The sequence below is a fragment of the Megalobrama amblycephala genome, linkage group LG20 (genome assembly GCF_018812025.1).
Source record: "Megalobrama amblycephala isolate DHTTF-2021 linkage group LG20, ASM1881202v1, whole genome shotgun sequence".
Classification (NCBI taxonomy): domain Eukaryota; kingdom Metazoa; phylum Chordata; class Actinopteri; order Cypriniformes; family Xenocyprididae; genus Megalobrama; species Megalobrama amblycephala.
Window position 1 is genome coordinate 3,463,210 of NC_063063.1, and position 26,962 is coordinate 3,490,171.

At 37.6% G+C, this 26,962-nt stretch overlaps 1 protein-coding gene across 3 annotated transcripts in view; it reads left to right on the plus strand.

Moving 5' to 3' along the window:
- The window catches only part of LOC125255090 (zinc transporter ZIP11-like), a 168,979-nt gene that overhangs the window by 137,062 nt on the left and 4,955 nt on the right, over positions 1–26,962 (plus strand). For all 3 annotated transcript variants that reach the window (XM_048170052.1, XM_048170054.1, XM_048170053.1), the window contains exon 7: positions 8,851–8,920. In XM_048170052.1, coding sequence (XP_048026009.1) covers positions 8,851–8,920 — 70 coding nt within the window. The remainder of the gene's footprint in view (positions 1–8,850; positions 8,921–26,962) is intronic.

The window sequence follows — 26,962 nt, forward strand, 5'->3', positions numbered from 1 at the left end:
GGGATCCTCTGCCATTCCTCCTTGCAGATCCTCTCCAGTTCTGTCAGGTTGGATGGTAAACGTTGGTGGACAGCCATTTTTAGGTCTCTTCAGAGATGCTCAATTGGGTTTAAGTCAGGGTTCTGGCTGGGCCATTCAAGAACAGTCACAGAGTTGTTGTGAAGCCACTCCTTCGTTATTTTAGCTGTGTGCTTAGGGTCATTGTCTTGTTGGAAGGTAAACCTTCGGCCCAGTCTGAGGTCCTGAGCACTCTAGAGAAGGTTTTCGTCCAGGATATCCCTGTACTTGGCCGCATTCATCTTTCCCTCGATTGCAACCAGTCGTCCTGTCCCTGCAGCTGAAAAACACCTCCACAGCATGATGCTGCCACCACCATGCTTCACTGTTGGGACTGTATTGGACAGGTGATGAGCAGTGCCTGGTTTTCTCCACACATACTGCTTAGAATTAAGGCCAAAAAGTTCTATCTTGGTCTCATCAGACCAGAGAATCTTATTTCTCACCATCTTGGAGTCCTTTAGGTGTTTTTTAGCAAACTCCATGCGGGCTTTCATGTGTCTTGCACTGAGGAGAGGCTTCCGTTGGGCCACTCTGCCATAAAGCCACGACTGGTGGAGGGCTGCAGTGATGGTTGACTTTCTACAACTTTCTCCCATCTCCCGACTGCATCTCTGGAGCTCAGCCACAGTGATCTTTGGGTTCTTCTTTACCTCTCTCACCAAGGCTCTTCTCCCCCGATAGCTCAGTTTGGCTGGACGGCCAGCTCTAGGAAGGGTTCTGGTCGTCCCAAACGTCTTCCATTTGATGATTATGGAGGCCACTGTGCTCTTAGGAACCTTAAGTGCAGCAGAATTTTTTTTGTAACCTTGGCCAGATCTGTGCCTTGCCACAATTCTGTCTCTGAGCTCTTCAGGCAGTTCCTTTGCACTGTTAGCCCGGATAAGTTGAATTTACTTAAAAAATTTGAGGAAACTGGTTGCCCTAAAAAAATTAAGTAATGATTAAGTAATGTGAACTTAAAAATTCAAGTTCATTTAACTTAAAATGTGTTGTAATATTAATTACTTTGTACTTTGTAACTTTGTACACGATAAAAAGGCAAATGTTTGGAAAAAAATGTCTGTAGAACTTGCCAAAACAAATGTTCCAACTTCTCATCAACAGCTCCTTGAATTCACACACACCACGACAAAATGGCGTCATTACCTGCCTTAAACCAATGTGTAAGAGGCGTGGTCAGGAGAAAAACTTAATAATTTAAGTGCATTTAACTTAAATTTATTAACACATTCAAATTACATCCACAATTTAGTAGAATATACTTATATTTTATAAGTAATGCAATCAAACTTAAATATTTTAAGTATATTGTAATTATATAGTTTAAGTAAATATAAAATCCGGGCTAAGAGTGTGACCTCATGATTCTCATTTGCTCTGACATGCACTGTGAGCTGTAAGGTCTTATATAGACAGGTGTGTGGCTTTCCTAATCAAGTCCAATCAGTATAATCAAACACAGCTGGACTCAAATGAAGGTGTAGAACCATCTCAAGGATGATCAGAAGAAATGGACAACACCTGAGTTAAATATATGAGTGTCACAGCAAAGGGTTTGAATACTTAGGACCATGTGATATTTCAGTTTTCTTTTTTAATAAATCTGCAAAAATGTCAACAATTCTGTGTTTTTCTGTCAATATGGGGTGCTGTGTGTACATTAATGAGGAAAAAAAAAATGAACTTAAATGATTTTAGCAAATGGCTGCAATATAACAAAGAGTGAAAAATTTAAGGGGGTCTGAATACTTTCCGTACCCACTGTAAACCGTTGTATTCTTCTTGCTGGTGGGATTCTCTTTGATTGATACGAGGTCCTCTGGCCGTTAATAAAGCATATTCTAAGGCATAGTCTGGAGTCTATCTGGTTATTGCTGCGCAGCAAGTTAGGGAGCACTAGGGTCAAGACGTTGACCGAAATATTATTGGGTGTCATTTAGGAGACGCTCCGGAAGATCAGGTATATTATTGAGTGTCGCCAGTAGACGCTCAGGTGTCAATTAGGAGACGCCCCAGGTAAACTTAAGTCAGGTGCGTAGGGGAAAACGTACCACAGCATACCCGTGATGCGATGTATGACGTAAGATGTAGGAGGATCATAAGCTTAGACGCCTCTTGTGGTTTAAACAAATAGGGCTGTGCAACAAACTCAAGCTCCTCTTCTATTATATTTAAAATCCTCTGACATTTCTCTTTTAAAAAAAAAATCTTGTTTTAGACTTCTATTTCATGACCTGTGTTTTGTTTTGCTCTATCCACACTTCCGCATTCAACATTGCGTCATGTGTCGGATCAGAGGTTACTCTTCCGCTATAAATTGATGCGAACGACCATCTGCCGGAAGCTAGTTATTATAGTTAATAAAGTTTTAAAAGTGGATATTTTTCTTACAAAAACCCATCGCTTCGCTTCAGAAAGCCTTTATTAACCCCCTGGAGCCGTATGGATTACTTTTATGATGGATGGATGCACTTGTCAAGGAATGGAGGAAACAAAGACGGCAGGCAGAGGTGATGAAAATGAAAATGAACAATCATAACATAAATCAGGAACAAAATAACACTGAGAGAAAAAACAATGAAAACACAGGTAAGCGCAGACACCAACATGACATCAAACAACGACCGACAGAGAACCAGAGAATACAATGGCTTTGTTTACACAGGGATTAACGAGCTAAACAAGGAAAACTGACACAGCTGGAGCAGGCTAATGAAAACGGAGAAAACTACAAAGGAAACAGGACACAGAAACTAGGCACACATAAAAGTCTCACAGAGCACAAAACACAGAACCACATCTGACCGCACTTTTTTTGGCTTCAAAATCATGAGCGCCATTCACTACTATTATAAAGCTTGGAAGAGTCAGGATATTTATTTTAATATAACTCCAATTGTGTTCATCTGAAAGAAGATAGTTACATATAGGATGGCTTGAAGGTGAGTAAATCACCTAAATTTTTGGGTGAACTATCCCTTTAATAAATCTTTGTCTTGAGAAAAATAAGCAAGGTGACATTCAGTACAATCTATATCTTTTATTTCATATACACTACCGTTCAAAAGTTTGGGATCGGTAAGATTTTTAATATTTTTAAAAGAAGTTTTGTCTGCTCACCAAGATTGCATTTATTTCATTAAAAATACAGTAAAAACAGTAATATTGTGAAATATTATTACAATTTAAAATAGCTGTTTTCTATGTGAATATATAGTAAAGTGTAATTTATTCCTGTGATCAAAGCTGAATTTTCAGCATCATTACTCCAGTCTTCACTGTCACATGATCCTTCAGAAATCATTTTAATATGATGATTTGCTGCTCAAGAAACATTTATTATTATTATCAATGTTAAAAACAGTTGTGTACTTTTTTTTCAGGATTCCTTGATGAACAGAAAGTTCAAAAGAACAGCATTTGTCTGAAATACAAAGCTTTTGTAACATTATACACTACCGTTCAAAAGTTTGGGGTCAGTAAGAATTTGTATTTTTAGTTTTTTGAGAAGAATTTAAAGAAATTATTCTTTTTTTTTTTTTTCAGCAAGGATGCATTAAATCGATCAAAAGTGACAGTAAATTAAATTGAAAATGTAACAAAAGATTATATTTCAAATGAATGCAGTTCTTTTGAACTTTCTATTCGTCAAAGAATCCTGAAAAAAAAAAAATATTGTACACAAATATTTTGTACATCTGTGCACAATAAATGTTTCTTGAGCAGCAGATCAGCATATTAGAATGATTTCTGAAGGATCATGTGACACTGAAGACTGGAGTAATGATGCTGAAAATTCAGCTTTGCCAACACAAGAATAAATTACATTTTCAAATATTTTCAAATAGAAAACAGTTATTTTAAATTGTAATAATATTACACAATATTACTGATTTTACTGTATTTTTAATTAAATAAATGCAGCCTTGGTGAGCAAACGAAACTTCTTTTAAAGACATTAAAAATCTTACCGATCCCAAACTTTTGAACGGTAGTGTATATACAAATGTCATTTACATCTTTTAGTGTGTCAAGAGTTTTAAAGCACCATTTTTAGTCTACATACTCTAGAATGAACCTATGATTGAAACTGGAAATAAAGCAAAACAACTGAGAAAAATGAGAATTAGTCCTCAGATGCCATGTCTGTAATTTATAGCAAAAAATCTAGCATTAATTCAATCTCAAACGGATTCGTCCACCTGCGTGACGTCATTCACCAACGTGATTGAGCGACAAATTTGCGACAATACTGTTTCGGGAAATGGTCGTGACTAGCTAGTGGATTTCTTCAATGATGTATCGTACTATGGTAGTTAAGCAGTGAGTTACATCGTTGTATGGGAAACACACCCCTGTTTTATTTCCTATGAAGCCCCTCCTTCAGAAAAGCATAAAAAAAGCATTATTAATTTTTTTTTAAGTCTAGCACACTAGCATTTCAAGTCAAGAAAATGCCTGTTTTGTGATGGAGATTTGGCCCTCCTTGCGGCTCTTGTAGGTGGTGTTATTTGGATGTAGAGAGATAAGATGCCTTCATTTCTCTGTAGTGAAGAGTGATGCGCTGCAGGGTGAGAGAGGGAGGATCATGTTTTATGGATGGAGGTGGAGTGTAGATCTGGAGCAGCTTGAGGGGACACTTGTAATGAATCTCTCGATGTGATTACACTGCATGCACAATACGTCTCAGCTTGAGAGAGTGTGTTTAGTCTCACAGACATTTCACATTTCAAAGCAGCTGTGGTTAACATGCATGTGTTGATATGTGTTCACCTCCAGTTTTCGCCTGAGGTGTATTTTAAACCAGAATCTGACTGTGCTACTTCTTGACGTCAGCACTGCAGTGGGTCCTAATGACAATTGTCATTAAAACTGGTCCAAATGCAGAATTAAAACTATTAGGCTACCAGGAGAGTTTATCTCTCATCAGATCTCATGTGGGAAGAGTAAAAAAGCAGAGGACAGACTAAAGCAGGTGGATCATAAGAATAGGCCTACTTTTTTATGTTTGTTGGGCAAATCTGAGGAATTAATATAGTAAAGTATGTTAAGTTGAACTAAGCCATATTCTATTATTGTGTATGTGTAACACAGAAAGGGGAACATTTGAAGATGCATTAATGCTGTTGACTAAAAGTAAAAGCATAAAAAATTGTTCCCTGAAATAAAATAAAATAAAATACACATTAAATATTTTTATTTTATTTTATTTTATTTTATTTTATTTTATTTTATTTTATTTTATTTTATTTTATTTTTTATTTAATTAAATACAATTATTTTTTAATTAATTTAATTTAATTTAATTAATTTAATGTAATTTAATAAAATCAAATCAATTTAAATTTAATAATTTAATTTATTTTTAAATAAATAATTTTAATTTTTTTATTTTATTTTTTTATTTTTTATTATTTTATTTATTTTATTTTTTTATTTTATTTTATTTTATTTTATTTTATTTTATTTTATTTTATTTTATTTTATTTTATTTTATTTTATTTTATTTTATTTTATTTTATTTTATTTTATTTTATTTTATTTTATTTTATTTTATTTTATTTTATTTTATTTTATTATTTTATTTTATTTTATTTTATTTTATTTTATTTTATTTTATTTTATTTTATTTATTATTTGCTAGTTTCCAAGGCAAAATTTCTCTTTTTCGTTTTAAGTTGAAGCACTAAAAATAGCTAAATAGCTAAATAAACTAAAAGTAATAAATGAAAATTAATAAATTAATAAATGCTGTATAAACATATATATATAATATATATATATAATTTTTTTTTGTTTATTATTATAATAAAAAATATTAGTTATACAGTAAACACAAGAATATTGTGATATTTTATTATGTTGGCTTGACAGATTTGGATTGTATCTCCTCCTAGAGCAGGGGTATTCAACTAAAATTTAAAGAGGTCCAGTTAGAGTTGAAAATTTCTTGAAGCAAAGGTCTGGAAGATTATAATGTCTAACTAGTTAGTTTGATATATATTTAAGTAGTCTAGTAGTTGTATCAACATCTGCATGTAATCAATACCTGACTGTCAAATCAAATTCAGTACAATTCAGGGTTTTTTTTTGTGTGTGTTTTTTTTATTTTACAGTATTTATCATCACGTAACATATATGCATGACTGTAGATATGTATAATGTTCTCATTAACTAAATAAAAGTAGGGCTACATCTCAAAATAAGAGAATAAATCAAATGTGAAAATTCTGCATGTTCAAATAAAGTGCTTAACTTCAGAAAAATAAAGGGAGGAAAAGCTCCCCATCCCCTTTTCTGTTTCACATTTTGACTCAACCGGTTGCATTAAAGATGATCCACATGTTTAAATATTGCATTAATTGCATAAATATTGCATTGGTGATTGCATTAAATGCTTTGCTGATGTGCATTTAGGTTTCGAAAGACAACTTTGAACTGTCACTTTATCCGCAGCAGGAGTGTTTTGCTTCAGATTTTTGTCTGATTTAATGCCATGTTGATTTGATATCGAATGCATTTACATATCCTTCATTTCCTCTGAGCCCAGAATGAGTTTTCCTGGCTAAAGATAAGATTGACCTGATTAATCTGAGTGATGGCTTTGAATGAACATATTTACATAAACACGTGGCACACACACACACACACACACTGATCTGTGCGGAGGTTTGTGTCACTGCAGGAGTGTGAGGGAGTCAGGAGCGCCAGTGGATGATGTGAAATTGAATTGGACTTCAGAATGGGGGCTTTGATTGGATGTCAGCTTATCAGATGGCCGAGGTGCCTCTGGACTGAAAAAGCGCATCTGTCTCAATGCCATATAAGATGTTTGAAATCTAAACTCAAATACCAGTACAAACCCCATGAGATCAAGACAAATCCGCTACTGGCTACACCGATGAAAATGAGAGCCTTGCAGATAACAGGAAATTGAGAATTGAGAGTAAACAGGAAACGCGTTTAGAAATTGAAAATTAAATGACATTATGAATTTAATATAAGGGTCAGCAGTGAAACGGACCCGCTAACATGAACTAACAATTGTATCTGTATCAACTAACATTAACAAAGATGAATAAATACCCTAGTAACCAGTATACCAAAATCTATTTAAAATACTTAGCCATCTGATATAAAATTATAATTAAACTTTATTTGGAGTATTTCTTTATTGCACAATCTTAATATTGTGCCTAAACAGTGTTTTAATATCACTATGTTGGTATATAGGATTGTATGATATAATATCAGTCTTTAAATGCAAGATATTTAAAGTGTACTTTATACTTTTTACATTACTTCAGTACATGTTCAGTTGGATCTACTTCCGCACAATTAAAGTGCATTAAATACAAAATTAGCTGTTCCAGATTTTAAGTATACCAGTTTAAAAGTACAATTGCAGGGTAAATATGTAAATGTCTTTACTTAACACAAAATAAATGTTTTTCAAATACATTTTAGTTTTTTTTTTTTTTTTTTTTTTTTTCTACTGTAACAAATGTATTGCTAATGTTAGTTGATGTTAGCTAACTAATGTTAACAAACAGGATCTTGTAAAGTGTTACTGTGCAATTATACTGATGAGATCACATGCATGTGTTTATAAAGTATTTTACAATGGCTTTGAATGTGGTTCAGACAATCATAATCAAGTACTGGAACTACCCTAATGTTTAGTTTTAAGGGCACATTTATATTTAAATGGACAGAATGTGAACATTCTGTCATCATTTACTCACTTTCATATCATCCCAAATCTGTATGAAAGACATTTTGCAGAATGTTGGGATCTGAACAACATTGGACCCCCATAGCTGCATTTCCACCGAAATTACCCGGAACAATTTGTCCCATGCAGGAACTTTTTTTTTTTCCCCAGACCTATTGCTAGCTGCGTTTCCATAGTGGTCTAAAGTACCATGAAGATAGTCCGGTGACATAGGACTGCTCACGACTTTCCAGTTCCCGCTGGATTTCATCCTCTGCATATAAGCTGAATAAAGCCTGAACCTCATCGTCAGTTCATCTGTCTTATTTTTTAAACTCCATTGTTGATTCGAATAGCAAATTACTGCACGCACCACAACAGACTTTAAAAAAACAATCAGCATGTTCAGAGCCCAAGTCCCATCCCCGAAAGTTACGGAACTTAGGAAGAAGTACTACCCCGTGAGCAGGTACTTTCTGAGGGGGAATTTTTTTACCCGGAACTTCATTTAGACCCTGTTTTCTGCGGTCGAAACACACCCCAAAGTTCCTAGTTCCTTGGGAAAGTTCCTGCGGTGGAAACGCGGCTTTTGATTATATGGAACAAAAACAGTTGAATCACTCTGAAAAATATCTGCTTTTCTGTTCCATACAGCATGAGGGTGAGATGAAATGATGCCAGAATTCTTATTTTTTTGGCTGAACTATCCCTTTAATGGCTATTTTCTCTTTTAAAAAACAGGGAGTACCTTCAGTATGGGCTGCAGATGCATTGCTAAGCCACAGTGACCCAAGAACTAGACATTTACTGAGGACACAGTTCTGTTTTATTGCTGCTTCTTGCAGTTAGCAAAAGACTAATTGCTTTGGATGAAAATTTGGCAGCTAAAAAGCATCCTCTGCTCTCACTAGATCGAAGGCAATGGTTTGAATTACTAATATCTCAAAGGACATTTGATGACTATAAATGGAATGCATGAAATTTCTGTCTCCTGTTGGAATTCTGTCCTGAACATTCTTAACCTGGTGTTTGAAAGACTGTAAAGTGTGACCAGGTGTTTGTTTTCTGTTTTTCAGAGGGTTTGGCTGTTGGCGTGGGCTTTGGAGCAGTTGGAAAAACTCCATCAGCTACGTTTGAAAGTGCCAGGTAAGCCATAAACACAGTTACAAGGATAGTTCACCAAACTTTTTCAAACATATACTCACCCCCATATCATTCCAACATGTATTAGTTCCTTTGGAAATTTGCAACATTTTAGCAGAATGTAACAACTTCTGTTTTCCATAACCAAATGGTTGTCCATACAAAGTTTTTTGGTAACACTGTGCAATAAGGTTTATTTGTTAACATTTGTATTAGTTAACATGAATTAACAACACAAGTCATGACAACATGTTTTTCCATTAAGCAATGCGAGTCTGTTTATCACAGCTGACGCGCAACAAAATGCTTCACGAAAAATAAGGCTCAGTTGATGAATGAACGAACAACAAGGAAACACAAAAAATGAATGTACAGTACACAAGAGTAAATACAAAGTGTTCACTGTTAGTCGCCAACAGCACAGCAGCTCCAGACAATCAAAACCCAGTGTTACATGATGAGGAATCAAAGCAGCCTCCATGTCTGTTTTCAGGCCTTCCCGCTTAGCTCTCTCCAGCGCTGGAAAGCTTTTCTAATATAAACGGGGTCCTAAAGCACTTGCCCAGTCATAAACCAGTCATAAATCTGCAGTTTTAATTTTTCTTATTTTCAAATCTCCCTCTTGCTCTTTCTCTCTCCTCGATCGTCATACGCCCCCTAATGCCTTATTCTGCATGACCATATTCTACATCCCTTAATCCTAAACTTAATCACTACAACAACTACCTTACTAACTATTAATAATCAGTAAATGATGAGTTTGAGTCAAAAGTCATAGTTAATAGTGAATGTGTGTTCCATATACTGAAGTGTTTCTGCAACTTAAAAGTTATACAAGATTCAACTCAATTTTTTAAGTCAGTTTAAAGTTTAAATGGCTTTTTCAGCCAAGGCAGCAACTGATTTGAAATTGATTCTAGATTTTTTTACACTGTTGGAACAGATCGGTCTCTGCTTCATTGTTCTCTGTCAAGAAAGAAACTAATATGGGGCCAGAAGGACATGATGATGAGTAGATTAATTGTGGGGTGAATTATTTATTTAAAAGGGCATATGCAGAGTGATATTCTGCGGTTTAGTAATGACTGGATCTTTCTTGAATTTTGCAGACAGTATTGTGTGATGCTGTCACCAAGTGGATGAAACTGGTATTGTGAGATCTCTCAGTCTCTCCCAATTACACACACTTACGCACAAAGAATGTGCTGTTGTGATAATTCTTGCGCACATGTTAATATCCATGTTCTCGGGACAGTCTGTTTAAATGGGAGAATCCTGCCAGACAGGGAGGGAGGGAGCGAGAAGGAAACCAGCTAACAAGTGTGCACATCATACTGCCAGATGGAATCTATTAGCCATCGCAGAGAATCAGAGCCGCATTGTGAGCGTTGCAGCACCTGGACTCCACTATGTGTGTGCACGTTTGTGACCGCCATCCAGATGTGAGCTAAAGCTTGCAGATGTTGAATGTGTGTCTTTTATTCTGCATTTCGGTCTGTGCATGCCTGTAATACCATATTGCATGTATCTCCATAGGAAAAGCTGTTTTGGGTTAGCTTTACAATCTCTCTACATCCATGCTGACAACTGAGGGTTTCCTAAAAGCGGAGAAAGGAGGAGAGAGAGATGAATAGATATATTGTTTGTTCGACAAGTAAACACAGGGAGCAGCAGCTTTCTGTGGTGTGTTGAACTTATGATACGGCATAAGAAAGAGGCCTTTATCAAAGCCTAAAAACAAACACATGAGGACAAACAGAGAGTAGAGGCAAAATCCCTTTAAGGCAAGCCATTTCACTCGGCAGCCATCTTTGAAACGCCTCTCAGGCAGCTATTTCAGTCATGCAGTCTCAAATGTCAAAATCTTCAAAGCTCTTCATCAAGCTTACGATTAAATTTCATGTTTGAAATCACCAGTGAAATCTGACAACTGTCTCATAGTTTATTTTTTTCGAAATGCTTAAATCATGCCAAAAACTGCGTTTTTGCATTGGCTGGACCAGCCATTGCGCATATGCAGTCATAAACACAACCGGAGCTCCTAACGGCAGCTGCAGTGATGCAGTGACTTTAGCAATCAGCGATTGGCTCTTTTATTTAGAAGGCGGGACTTGTTCCGCCATATTGCATGTTGCAATTTATCCTATTCATAGTAAAACGAGTCCACCGTCTTTGTGTATCTAAAGTTTTGGTAGAGCTTAAGTCAAGTAAATTTTATTTGTATAGCAGTTTTCATAGTATTATTTCAAAACAGCTTTACAGAAAATGATGTTATTGTTTATAATATCTATATTGAAATATATTTAAAATTATATAGATATTTAAAAAGAATGTAATTGCTTTATAACAAGAACTTCAGTAATTAAGTTATGTTCATGGACTTTGTTTGTTTTCATTAGTTTTCTTTGTTCTTAGTTTGTCTTGTCCTAGTTTCTCAGTTTGTTTTTAGTCTTTCGTTCACCTGTTGTCATTTAATTAGCTAATTTTCCTGGTGTATAAATACTTCCTGTTTGGTTCAGTTCTTTGTCGGTCATCGTCAATGTTAGCTGTGTTTGTTACCTGCTACCTTCCTGAGTATTCTAGTTTCCTAATAATGGGCTGCTCAAGCTGCTCAGTCCATCTCAGAGCCAGGAGCAGACCTCTGCCATATAGATCTGTGGCCAGTGGTTTCATTCTCCTCCCAAGCCCCCACCCTTGAGTCTTCATCCTCTGGCTGGTTCAGTCCGGCCATCTGGATGATCTGGTTCCATCTGGAAAACGTCCTCCTCCAATGTCCGCACCTGATTTCATGGTCCCATCTCCTCCGCTGGTTTTATCCAGTTCTCTGGATCTGTCAGTGCCACTGGTGCCTCCACCGCTTGCTCCATGCGGCTCTCTGGTGCCACTTCACCAGCTTGGCATGAGGATGAGGGTTCCCCGGCATCACCTCAAGCCTCCAGGCCCATGTCTACGCCTCGGCTCTGCGCTCCCTCGACTTCATTATGGTCTGACTCCTCCGGGCTCCCCCGTCCCTCCGGTGTCTCCACTGCAGACTTCTGGGTCTCCGGCTGCACCTCAACCCTCCACCCCTTTGGCTCCACCATCCCTTCAGCTTCTCCATTATCCTCACTCCCTCCGTCGTCACCCTGGTCTGCCAAACCCCATCATCGCCTTGGTCCTGCAAGCCAGCAGCTCCACCTTGGGCTTTTGGGCTGTGGATGTCACCTTGGTCCGTCGGCCTCTCTGCTCCACAAGATACCCCTTGTATTCTGGTTTCCGCCTCCGTAAGTCAATCCCCGGGTTCAGCCTAGCCCGTCAGTCAAGGCTCCACCCTGGTTCCTCCCACCGTCAGCTCCACCTTGGTGTCTTTTTCCATTGGCTCCTCCAGGTCCCTGTCCATCACCATCTTTACGTCCACCTCCAAAGCCCCCTCCCTCCGCAATGGTATGTTCAGTTACGGTGCGAAGACACGCTACGGGTCTTAGCTATGCGAATGTAGCTAAGACCCGTGACATGAGTACTTTAGAGGGTAGATTTTAAGTGATTTTAATCAAAATATACTGTTAATAATATGATGATAAAAAAATCTTATTTTTAATAATGATCATCAGCAGTTTTGATTGGCATGAAACAGAATTTGCATTTGTCTTTTCTTCTCTATTGTGCCATATATCTGAGTGAAACGGCTTCTGGAGCAAATGTAGGGCATGTAGGGCATGGAATTGATCGGATGGTTGTGGTTTGCTATTGGTGGATCTCATGTGAGTGACAGGTTGCCTCGCTCTTGCGCCAGTAAACTGAAGTTTTTTTTGTTTTGTTTTTTTGTTTGTTTTTTTGATTAAAGATTATGAGGCACTTGGTTTTTTTTTTTAAATAGTCGGTGCATGAATAAATCATTTATAATGAATACAGCAAAATAAAGAATTGACTTCTTCCAGCTTCATATTTTGATGCTTTCATTGCTCCACTCCACTGGAGAAAGTGTAAAACATGCTGGTTTTGTGTTCATCATGTATTTATATCTTAACGCACCTTGTTGGTTTTACGAAGTTGCACCATAATATCCCCATAAGACTAAGTGAAACAGAAAGAAAGAAATGTGAAATTCTCCAACACACAACCAGTTTATTCTGAAAAGAAAACAAAAACATTAGTTTCGAAATTATGACTTTTGAGGGAGTTTTCCCAGCGGCAGCATTACTCTGCTCTAGTTATATTATACTCTCCGCTACTCTACTGTATTATACTGTAATGTACTCTCCTTTATCCTCTCCTTCTTTCTGTCCTTTAAAATGGAATGAACACTTGCATGACCTTTTTTGAGGAACCAGGAGAATCCCATATCTCTTTTAAAGGATTTCTGGAAAGTGGAACAGTTTACATTATCGTAATTAGTCTGTGGTAATTAAGATGGGCTTGCTGAAATTTGGATCATGTTTTCCATTCATTAAAGGGATGGTTCATCCCAAAATGAAAATTCTCTCATCATTTACTCACCCTCATGTTCTTCCAAACCTGTAAGAGTTTCTGTGTTCTGTCGAACACATGAGAAGATATTTTAAAGAATGTTGGTAACCGGACAGTTGATGGTAGCCATAGTAGGAAAAAATAATACTGTGGAAGACCACTGTCTGGTTACCAACATTCTTTTAAATGAACTATCCCTTTAAAGAACTTAAACCTTCCAACTGCTTCGTCTACATATAATGAATATAATATATAATGATAATGAACATTATAGACCTGTTCGGGCAGTGGTGATGTTCGCGAAACCCCCAATTATCGGACGTTAGTCATTCAAGAACCTCTTTTTGGATGGTGCTAATTGTATGTTATTAGGACATTGAAAACCACTAACTTTATTAGTCTGACCTTTATGCTGAAAAGTTTAATCCTGTGTTATATTTTTACGATTTTCTGTGGCAACAAATTGCCTTTTCCAGTTTGGCCAGACATACACAACCTAAAGTGCTTTTGCTTACATTACTCAACCTTAGAGAAGATGGTTGTTTATGCAGAGAGGCAACTGGACATCTTGACATGGATATGAAATAATTTCCTCATATTTAAATAGTTTAATCAAACTTGTAGGGTCATTAAAAACCCTCCGGACATCATCACTTTTGGCCACTAGTGTATATGTGTGCTTTTCCAGTTTCTGAAACCGTCTTGTTCTCCATCCTGAGCCACTGAAGGCAGGGAGGCAGTCAGTCAGACAGTCTTCTCTCTCAACTCTGAAACAAAAGTCTGTTTGTTTTCCAGGGGAAAGCCACTCTTCTGTTTCTTTCCCTTTCCCAGCACTCTTCTCCCAGTCAAAGCAGTCCTTGCATTCCCCAGTACCCACATACTCAAGTGGACTGTTAAAACCAGATGCTCAGAGACTCTTCAAAGAAACTGGGACTGTTTTTGTAGCTCCAATGTAGGCAGCATTTGAAGGTACAGAGCACATGTTTCTGACCAGATACATTTTAATCAGACATTGAAGCCTAGACGTGCAATTGCTCTGGCGTCTCTATCTTTGACTTAGACTAGCGTGTTGGGATGAATGTGCAGCTGACATCAGTGGACTCATTCCTCATTGCATACAACAGCGGAGGTGACGTGACCTTGGAGTTGTCAAAACATTTTACGAGAAGTTTATTTTATTTCTAGGGCTAAATGTGATGAACTCAGCTGGAATAACATTTTCCCGCCTGCTTCTCTGCTGGAGGTGTTTCTGTCAAAACCCCGAATCACACTAACATTAGTCCTCTACGCACAAATTATGTCATATTTAAAGAGCCGACAAGTTCATTTTTAGTAGAAATTGATCTTATATGTGCCTTTTGTTTCAGAGTGAGCCAGTTTCTTTCAGCAATTTCCTCTGGTGAAAGATTTAAAGGGATAGTTCACCTAAAAATGAAAATTATCCCATGATTTACTCACCCTCAAGCCATCCTAGGTGTATATGACTATCTTCTTTCAGCCAAATCGGAATTATATTAAAAAATATCCTGGCTGTTCCAAGCTTTATAATGGGAGTGAATGGTTCCCGATATTTTGAAGCCCAAAAAAGTGCATGGGGGTTAATAAAGGCCTTCTGAAGTGAAGCGATGGGTTTTCGTAAAACAAATATCCATATTTAAAACTTTATGAACTATAATCACTGGCATTCGAGTTCTGGCATTCCTTGAGTCATATGGATTACTTTTATGATGGATGGATGCGCTTTTTTGGGCTTCAAAATCTCGGGTACCATTCACTGCCATTATAAAGCTTGGAAAAGCCAGGATATTTTTAACGTAATTCCATTTTGGCTGAAAGAAGTTAGTCATGTACACCTAGGATGGCTTGAGGGTGAGTAAATTATGAGATAATTTTCATTTTTTGTGTGAACTAACCCTTTAAAATAATGATGAAAGTTACTGTAAATATAGAAATGGGCTTGTAAAGAAGTAATTTAACAGAATTAATGTGCGATATATTACCACAAATTAAGCCGGTCAGTCAATTGGGAAAGAATGTCAAAATGGACAATAACTGTATTAATATAAATTTGTAAAATGTTTTCCAAGCAATAATAGATCTGCCATTTAATATCAATCTAATCAAGCCATTATTGAATAATTTGTCTGGGAAGCTCATATGATTTATAGTTATTACATTACTAATATCTGTGTTGTCTGATTTGTAGAGACGTTTAATAATTTGAAGTTTGAATGTTTGATTCACTTCCATGAATCAGTTCGATCTCTGATTCAATTTGTTTTTATCATTATTCAAGTATACTTGACATTTACATGACATCATTTTCATTCATTGAAATGTTTTATTAAAAATATATGTATTGCTTTTTATATGCAGTAGATTATCGATACTTGTTGTATTGGTGTATAAACATGGAAATATCACTCTTCTTTGTGTTTGTTTAGTAAAAAAAACTATGCATATATTAATTTGACTAGATTAACTGCATTGCACTTTTTGCTTTAAACTAGTTGGATCTACTTGGCGAGAATAACTCTCAGTGTGGTATAACTGAAGACAGTTATACCACACATTTTCATCATAGTTTATGGTCAGATCTCAAAGTTATTTTCATAATTATGTGGCTGTTACTTTGTCAAACTTCAGCATTGTTCATAATTTTTGGGAAATGATCTACTGTGGCACTATGTTTACTAGTCCTGAGAGTACACTTAACCAAACACACATGCCAACAGGAATTCTGCTGTACAATGGACCTTTGCAAACGATCATAAACAGCTTGTCAACCAACACACCGAAAAACATCCAGATTGATTTCTTGTTGGATTGACGGGGGCGTCAATTTGGGACAGAAAGTTTGGTCTTTTCACAGAAGTGGTCCGTATTTATCTGTTGGTTTTATTTATTCATTGAGTCTTTCCTCAGTTAAACAGTGTAGAAAACGTGACCGTTCCTGTCAAATGCAAGCCGAGCTCGCATCTCTCTAGTTTGTAGCTAGTCCTGCTGTGTTTCTTCTGGTGACCTGTTGTCGTGTGGACCAATCTGCTGTGGTCTGCCGGCTCTTTCTGATCTATGGGCTGGATGATAATGTTGATGTCCGCTGCCTCTTCTTGCCCTCAGGGTTCCTCTTGCTGATGCATATTGTGTCAGTTTGATGTACCACAGCACATTTGTTTAATGAATTGTGTTTGTTCGTTTAATACTCATCTGACAGGCTGACAAGTTTTATGGTTCATTTCCCCACAATCATCTGCTCAAGAATGGTTCAGATGTTTGTGTTTTTCTCTGAAGCGATTTTGAATCTGACTCTTTAACAATATTGACTGCCACTCTATTACGCTTTGTTTATCTATCTATCTATCTATCTACAAACCCGATTCCAGGGACACTGTACAAATTGTGAATAAAAACAGAATGCAATGATGTGGAAGTTTCAAAGTTCAATATTTTATTCAGAATACAACATAGATGACATATCAAATGTTTAAACTGAGAAAATGTATAATTTTAAGGAAAAAATAAGTTGATTTTAAATTTCATGGCATCAACACATCTCAAAAAAGTTGGGACAAGGCCATGTTTACCACTGTGTGGCATCCCCTCTTCTTTTTATAACAGTCTGCAAACGTCTGGGGACTGAGAAGACAAGTTGCTCAAGTTTAGGAATAGGAATGTTGTCCCATTCTTGTCTAATACAGGCTTCTAGTTGCTCAACTGTCTTAGGTCTTCTTTGTCGCATCTTCCTCTTTATGATGCGCCAAATGTTTTCTATGGGTGAAAGATCTGGACTGCAGGCTGGCCATTTCAGTACCAGGATCCTTCTTCTACGCAGCCATGATGTTGTAATTGATGCAGTATGTGGTCTGGCATTGTCATGTTGGAAAATTCAAGGTCTTCCCTGAAAGAGACGACGTCTGGATGTGGTCATATGTTGTTCTAGAACTTGGATATACCTTTCAGCATTGATGGTGCCTTTCCAGATGTGTAAGCTGCCCATGCCACACGCACTCATGCAACCCCATACCATCAGAGATGCAGGCTTCTGAACTGAGCGCTGATAACAACTTGGGTTGTCCTTGTCCTCTTTAGTCCGGATGACATGGCGTCCCAGTTTTCCAAAAAGAACTTAAAATTTTGATTGGTCTGACCACAGAACAGTTTTCCACTTTGCCACAGTCCATTTTAAATGAGCCTTGGCCCAGAGAAAACGCCTGCGCTTCTGGATCATGTTTAGATATGGCTTCTTTTTTGACCTATAGAGCTTTAGCCGGCAACGGCGAATGGCACGGTGGATTGTGTTCACCGACAATGTTTTCTGGAAGTATTCCTGATCCCATGTTGTGATTTCCATTACAGTAGCATTCCTGTATGTGATGCAGTGCCGTCTAAGGGCCCGAAGATCAAGGGCATCCAGTATGGTTTTATGGCCTTGACCCTTACGCACAGAGATTGTTCCAGATTCTCTGAATCTTTGGATGATATTATGCACTGTAGATGATTATAACTTCAAACTCTTTGCAATTTTTCTCTGAGAAACTCCTTTCTGATATTGCTCCACAATTTTTCGCTGCAGAATTGGGGGAATTGGTGATCTATTCTATCTATTCTATCTTTCTATCATCAGTCTGTCTGTCCTATCATCCATCCATCTACTCTCTATCATCTGTCCCATCCATTCATCCATCCATCCATCCATCCATCCATCCATCATCCATCCATCCATCATCTATTGTCTTTCTATCATCTGTCTGTCTGTCTGTCCTATCCATCCATCATCCATCTATCCAACTATCCATCTATTCTATCTTTCTATCATCTGTCTGTCCCATCCATCCATCCATCCATCCATCCATCCATTCTCTCTATCGTCTGTCTGTTTGTCTATCTGTCTGTCTGTCCTATCCATCCATTATCCATCTATCCAACTATCCATCTATTCTATCTTTCTATCATCTGTCTGTCTGTCTGTCCCATCCATCCATCATCCATCTATCCAACTATCCATCTATTCTATCTTTCTATCGTCTGTCTGTCCTATCATCCATCTACTCTCTATTGTCTGTCTATCTGTCTGTCTGTCCCATCCATCCATCCATCCATTCTATCTTTTTATCGTCTGTCTGTCTGTCTGTCTCTCTGTCCTATCATCCATCCATCTACTTTCTATCATCTGTCTGTCCCATCCATCCATCGGCTAATTAAAGACATTTTTAGTCGCCACTCGTGAAATTTGGTCACATATACAAGTGATTTACTCATTGGCTACATGCGCCAATTTTCGCCAATCCAAATTAATTGAATCCGATTGCAGATCTGTTTACATGTACTCTAAACATTGTAATCTGATTCAAATATCTGTTTATATGTGTTTTATATACATTCTGAATAAAACTTTGCACACACACTCTGCGTATGTGATGTCATATCAATCACACTTGCGGTAACCCAGGTTGCATCAACAGACGATGATCATGTATCGACGATAGCCAGATATATTGTCAAAAGCATCAAATGTTGGCAATATTAAATCTTGGCGATTGAGAAAGTAGTCGGATTCAAGCGTTTACATGGTAATTTTTTGCTGTTGGATCGGATTAGAAAAGGAATAAACCACCCCTTCCAATCCGGTCAAAATTTCATTCAGATTGAGCTCAGTCAGATTGATTAAGGTGTTTACATGAACGTTTTTCAATCCGATTGAGCCGTCAATCTGATTACACCTGTATTATTTGGGTGCATGCAAATGTAGCCATTGTAGAGGGTTGGTTTCTGACTCAATTTTAAAGAACGCTTTATGCCAAAAAGGTTCTATACAAAGAGAAAATGTCTTAAATTAGTGCGTAATAGTTTCATGTTTAAAGATTTCTAGTGATAAAGTATGTTTACAAGCTGTTTAAATCATAAAATGTACACTCTAAAAAATGCTGGGTTAAAAACAACCCAAGTTGGGTTGAAAATGGACAAACCCAGCAATTGGGTTGTTTTAACCCAGCGGTTAGGGTTAAATGTTTGCCCAACCTGCTGGGTAGTTTTATTTAACTCCACTATTGTTTAAAAATTACTGTATTGCTTAATTAAAATTAACCCAAAGTATGTTGGAAATGAACATTTATTAATGTTCAATGAATAATTATTAAACAATAAACATTTATTAAATTGTTTATTAATAAATTTATATTAATAAACGATTAAACTATTGAATTTATATTAATAAAATATTAAAGCTTATTAATAAACATTCACCTTTTGTCTATTATTGTTGCCTCTAATTGCATCTGGTTTTTAATTTCTCAACTATTTTGGGTTCATTTTAAGCTAGCCATATAGCAATTTTTAAACAATAGTTGGTTTAAATAAAACTACCCAGCAGGTTGGGCAAACATTTAACCCAACCGCTGGGTTTGTCCATTTTCAACCCAACTTGGGTTGTTTTTAACCCAGCATTTTTTAGAGTGTAATTAAAACAAAATTACTTGATTAAAACTAAATCCATGGAACGAACCCCTAAAATGTTCTATATGAAGCGGCTGAAAGAACCATTTAAGGTTCTATATATTTCTTCTAAGAATGTGGTATGTAAAATTATGAGCAAAAAAAAATCGGTTTATCCTTCAAAATATACTGTATATGCAGGCTGTGAAAATATTTTGTTAAAATGTGATGTAGTGAGAAAAGAAAGCAGAAGAAGGACAGAGAGAGAGAGAGAGAGAGAGAGAGAGAGCAGTGAGAGGGCTGGACTGATGGCTCTCTATCTAAATGTTATTCTCTGCAGTCCTCAAAGAGCACATTGTGCTTTGAATCTCAAAAACATAGGGCCCCTGTTCTCCCCGCTCTCTGTCTCTCATCCATCTCTCTCCCTCTTTCTCCATATCCCTCCATTTCCTCCACCCCGCCCTGTTTTTCCCTCTTGCGTTTTCATTTTGCCGTCTCTCATCTCCCTCACTTGATAAGGGCTTTAAAAGACATTTAAAGACATTTCTCGCAATCGCTTTTATTTTCTTGTTTTATTGAATTTTGGCAGCGGTTGGTGAAGCATCTGTTGGGCACCTATAATATTCAACCCTCTCTGGCCCCTTATATTATTCATTTGTTGTTCCTCTGTCTGTTTTTCCAATGAGGAATAGCATGTTGACAGCATTTGATTAGTTTAGCATAATAAAAGAATAAAATTAATTACCAATATGAATACATCATGTGCATAATTGTGCATATTTCCCCTTCAAATCAGTGCTAAAAATGTGCTGCAGTTGCCATCTGGGTCTGCTCAGAACAGTAACAAACCCCCCAAAAATGTTTGTTCTGTGAGCAAATGCTGTTAATCAGAGTTTGGACTTTATTCAGTTTAGTTTAGCAGGACTTGCCTGGCTCAACACCGCAGGTGTGTGTTTATACATGCCAGTAAAATATGGCCCACACTCCAACTTTCTGTCTGGCTGCCTCAGAGACGCACCTGCCATTCTCAAAGCTGCTTTTATTACTGTTAAAGCTTGAGGGAAGAAACAGTGAGTTTCTGCATTAAAGACTTAAATATAGTTTATGGGAGGACTGTATCTGTATAATCAGCTTTACTTTTTCACCTTAAAGGGTTAGTTCACACAAAAATGAAATTTCTGTCATTTATTACTCCTCATGTTGTTCCACACCCATAAGACCTTCGTCCATCTTTGGAACACAAATTAAGATATTTTTGATGAAATCCGAGAGTTGTTTATCTCCCATAGAAAGCAACGTCATTTGAGGTCCAGAAAAGAAGTAAAGACTTTTTGTGCACAAAAACAAAACAAAAATAATGACTTTATTCAACAATTTATTCCCTCCCCTGCCTTACTGCTACAATGTTGGGTTTCCATGTTTTATGGGGACTTTCCATAGACAATGATTTTTATACTGTACAAACTGTACAAAAAAACATCAGTTAGTTTGATTTATAAGCTGTTTTCCTCATGGAGACCAAAAAATGTCCCCACAAGGACAAGGATTTCAGATATTGCCATCTTTGTGGGGACATTTTGGACATTACCAGGACACACCTTCCTAATATTGTGTTGGCCCCCCTTTTGCTGGACTCCTCTAGACCCCTGAAGGTGTGTTGTGGTATCTGACACCAAGATGTTTGCAGCAGATCCTTTAAGTCCTGTAAGTTGTGAGGTGGAGCCTCCATGGATCAGACTTGTTTTTCAGCACATCCCACAGATGCTCGATTGGATTGAGATCTGGGGGATTTGGAGGCCAAGTCAACACCTCAAACTCGTTTTTGTGCTCCTCGAACAGCCACCAGGGAATACCGTTTCCATGAAAGGGTGTACATGGAACAATCTGCAACAATGATTAGGTAGGTGGTACATGTCAAAGTAACATCCACATGGATGGCAGGATCCAAGGCTTCCCAGAAGAACATTGCCCAGAGCATCACACTGCCTCCGCCGGCTTGCCTTCTTCCCATAGTGCATCCTGGTGCCATGTGTTCCCCAGGTAAGCGACGCACACGCACCCGGCCATCCACGTGATGTAAAAGAAAACGTGATTCATCAGACCAGGCCACCTTCTTCCATTGCTCCGTGGTCCAGTTCTGATGCTCACGTGTCACTGTTGGCTCTTTCGGTGGTGGACAGGGGTCACCAAACTGGTCTGCAGCTATGGAGCTCCATACGCAACAAACTGAGATGCACTGTGTATTCTGACACCTGTCTATCAGAACCAGCATTAAGTTCTTCAGCAATATGAGCTGCAGTAGCTCGTCTGTTTGATTGGACCACACGGGCCAGCCTTTGCTCCCAACGTGCATCAATGAGCCTCGGCTCCTTTTCCTTCCTTGGTCCACTTTTGATAGATACTGACCACTGCAGACTGGGAACACCCCACAAGAGCTGCAGTTTTGGAGATGCTCTGACCCAGCCTCTAGCCATCACAATTTGGTCCTTGTCAAACTCACTCAAATCCTTACGCTTGCCCATTTTTCCTGCTTCTAAAACATCAACTTCGAGCACAAACTGCTTCCTTTGTCTTTAAAATCCATTGTCCACCAAGTTGCACATGCATTTCTTGTTGTTTAATATAAGCTTGATTACAGAAAACATAAACTGATAGAAAAGGCAATGCAAAGTGAAATCAAGCAACTTTGGCTGACAAACAAACAGACTAACTCTGGTTCAGTCTTAAGGTAATTATGAATAAGCACAGCTCTGGGCTATACCATCTTCGAAACAAACTAATGGGAAATGACAAGCCAGCACAAACATTGTGATCATCGTCTTGCACTCACCAGTAAAAAAAATGCATTAATGTCCATGTAGTGCAGATCAAGAAGAATATGATATCTAATAAAGCTTTGTATACTGTATGTGTATGTGTTTTAAGATTATGTCAACTAGGCAGCCTGAGTTGTCCTTTTCTCTGTATTACAGAAGAGTGAGTCATGTCTGTACATTTGCAATTGCTTTAAGCATCTTTTAGAGCATAAGAATATGCATGTCACTCCTATTTAATGCTAACGTAGAAACAGCTTAAAAAAGTAACATCCTAAAAGTAAAAAATAAAATAAATATAAACAAATTGGAACAATGAGTTTGCACATTTGCATATACTTGAATACTTGAAAGGCTTAAATTCTTGAATATTTAATGCTTACTTTTTTAATATATATATATTGTAGACAGAAATGGCACCGTTCAGGGAAACATAGCTTTGAGCCACTAGAACACGAGTTGATCGAATGTGGAAAAACATGCAGTTGAGGGAGTGTCTTATAAAATGTTTTTAGGTACACTTTTCCCAAAGTTGTCCTCTGCGAGTGAAAAGCAGTGGGTATACGGTGGGTACTGGGGTCAAAGGTCACTGGAAAGCCATAGTGATTGGTGCAGATGGTTTTGGGGATTTTCCCTCATTTCTCCCAGATCCCCATGCTCTTCCCAACACACAGATGCCCATTCAGGGCAGACCCCCATGGATGGAGGGGGGCACCAAAGGCCCTTTGTGCCCAGAGAGGAGCTCTGTGGTCAGACACTGGACCCACTGTCTTCCCTTCTCAATGGAGGCTTCTTCATGCTTTTGCAATAATGTTGGAATGTTTCCCTTTATGTTTTTTGGGGGGGGTTGTTTTAATATGTGTGTCTGAACCAACACACACTGTATCACAAATCCCACATCCTTCCTTCAGTTTAATTTACTTTCAAGCTTGTATACTAAGCTAAGAAAGTGAAGTGTTGGAATGGCATTGTACGTTTTGAGATCTCCACCCTATTTTACTGCCGAGAGCTTGCGGTTACTGAAGCCTGTCCTCAGAGGTGGGTGAATAGACTCTCTTCGCACACAGAAATAGACCTGCCTCAGAGGAGTGAAATATGCCAGAGAAGAATTCCTGGGGATGGGAAAACATGTTTCTGAAATGGTGAGAAGGGCTGTTGTTTCCACACTGTGTGAACACAGCCCGTGTGAGCGAGTTCACTTCGCCCTTCTCCAAAACCTCCCCTTGGTTTTTTTCTTCAGTCTTTCATTATGCCACACCACGGTTTCTCCTGTCCTCTCATCCTTTCTTCATTTCTCTTCCTCTCTCAAGTTGGCATGAAATGGAAATTTATCCATCTATTTTCTAAGTGCAACTATTCATTCATGCATATATAATTTTTTAATAATATTCAGCCTCACACTCTAAAAAATGCTGGGTTAAAAACAACCCAAGTTGGGTTGAAAATGGACAAACCCAGCGATTGGGTTGTTTTAACCCAGTGGTTGGGTTAAATGTTTGCCCAACCTACTGTGCAGTTTTATTGAACTCAACTATCGATTAAAAATTACTGTATGGCTTTCTTAAAATGAACCCAAAATAGGTTGGAAATTAAAAATCAGTCACATAATTACTAGAGGCAACAATAATAATCAAAAGGTGAACATTTATTAATAAGAAATGTATTATTATTATTCATTAAACTTATTAATAAATGTTAATTTATTAAACATAATAAACAATAGTTGAGTTCAATAAAACTACCCAGCAGATTGGGTCAAACATTTAACCCAACTGCTGGGTTTGTCCATTTTCAAGCCAACTTGGGTTGTTTTTAACCCAGCATTTTTTAGAGTGCATAATGTTTAATGAAAATGTCATAGTTTATGTCTATAGTTTCTACACTGCCAGTCAAAACTTGCACACACTTGACTGAATTTATATTTGTCATAATTTTAAAAACCTATCTAACCTATTTGTGAATAGTTAATGCTTGCATATATATACAGGACCTAAAATGAACACTTGCCAAGCGCAAAATGTGAGTAAAAATCAGTGTTGGCGAGTGTATGAAATGGTGTCAATCTGTAGTTGGCTGGTAACATTTTTATGAATTCTAACAATGCAAAATTGTGAGAACATTAACGTGAACAACACTCGGGACAGTTAATAGGCCAGTGCTACATCGAAAAAAATGTAAGCCTTGTGATTAAAATATAAAAGTGCAAGAAGATGCAAAAGGGAACTCAATTCGTTAATCTGCGTCTCAGCTCTCTTTCATGTCGTCTTACGCTTGAACAGACATATTCAAACAAAATTATGTCAAAATTCCCATCTGTGCATGTGTCCTCCTAACAGTCAGTTATGTCTTAAGTAAACACAAACAGTTGAGAAATAAAACGCATGTGTATCAGTATATTGTATCCATGCATTAGCTCTTGAAGTGACAGCAGCCTAATATAGACTCTCTTTAATGTTAATACAACAAAATACAAAGAACAAGCACTCATTGCTCTTGACTGAATAACATTTCTAACTTTATTAGGGATTACTTTCTGGTAAATATATTAATGGCCAGTACATTTTTTTAAGTCACCGGTTATTGGCAGGTGTGGCAAAAGTTTAGTTTCAGGCCCAAAAGAACTAGTTTCTTCAAAACTTCACGTTTTGTGATGCATGGAAGAAATAAAGACACACAAGTTTGGATCAGCATTTTGAATCATTTTCACTTGCATTTTCACTCCCTCAATTTCCCCAACATCATACAAAAATGTAAGATTTTTAGAAAATTGTACACATAAAGACTGATTACAGATTATATGAATTCATACAAATTGGATACCAATTTGGCAAAACGTAATATAATTATGAATTGCCATGAGATTGTCTTGGAGGAACAGACCAAAATTTCCAGTATTAAACTTAGAAGAAGAGCCATTTGGACCGGTTTAATAATACTTTATTGGTGCTTTTTGTAGCTTAACTGTCCTAGCCCTCATTCATGTGCATTATGTTGAAAAGTACAGCCAGAATGTTTTCAAAAACATCACATTTTGTGTTGCACGGAAGAAATAGTCCAATGCTTTTGGATCAGCAACCCGTTCTCTTCAGTCTTTCACTTGCATTCGTTCTCCCTCAAACTCTCCAACATCATACGGCTGCTGTAAGCCTTTCCGTGACTAGCTGTCATTAATCTGACTTCTCTGGGGGCCGTACCTTGAGCGCATGCCAGCGCGCACATCGTTCAGCAGGAGAGATTGAAGAAGGCAGTGAAAGAGTGTTGGGGGTGGTGAAGAGGGGGAGTCAAAACAGAGCAGCTTTTCTTGCTTTGTGAGCGCAGGCTCCGGGAGGTTCCGGGAACTTCCAGAGTGCGGTTGCATTAGGACGCGGAGCAGTCTAGGCCAAACAAATAGAGCTGCTTATCAGTTCTGCAGCGAAGACCACCCTCAGAACGCCTCGGGAGAGAAACACGCTCCCACCCACTTCCCACAACTCTCCGGAGAAAACCTAAATCATCCTCCAGCGCTTACCGCTAATGAAGTGTTGTTCTTACACGCTTGTTTGAGTAAATGCCCGTCTTGACTAATCCGGAGACACATTTGAAAGTTGGGACACTCATGGGACAATGCATTCTCATATTGTTGTAGCTCAATCAGTAGATCATGGTGTTTAACTATTAACTAATAAATTATATAATTAACTAATAAAATATATACCGATGTGGATAAAAGCGTAATAATGCATGTATGAATCAGAATGCATTTGAAATCACATTTTTTTTTCTGTCCTGCTGTACACCGTGACAGTGTTTTTATCCTGTGAAAACTGAGCATTTTGAAGACGCCCTCCAAAGTGGGTAAATTTGAAAATGGCATTTTTGCGATACAGTGTGTTGTCAAACAATGACACATGTTTGACGCATGTCATGTGATGCATATTGTAGCTTTAAATATGGTTATACCTCCCAAGAATTGGGTCTCCTTTAGGACCCCCAGTGATCCCACCAGTGATTAATGTCCATTAATGTCTTTACATTACATGGTTCATATACTAGTATATAACTGAAACTATAGGTTGTGAAATCAAGCATTTCTCGCTCTTACTGTTTTTCAGTTAGCTTTTGCATCTACTTAAAGCTTATATTATATTAGTTACGTTTTTTGCTTCCAATATCTGTTTCCAGTTTGTTTTATTATGCAATACATAGGCATTCATTTAAATTTCAAGCATGTTGTTTGTGCACTTAATGTAATAAACATCATACAATAGTGAAATAGGCTATAATTAGTCAAGACATCACGATAATAACTTTTGATCAGGCATTACCGCATGGGTCCTAAAGGAGACACGATTCCTAGGACTCGATTTCTCATGAC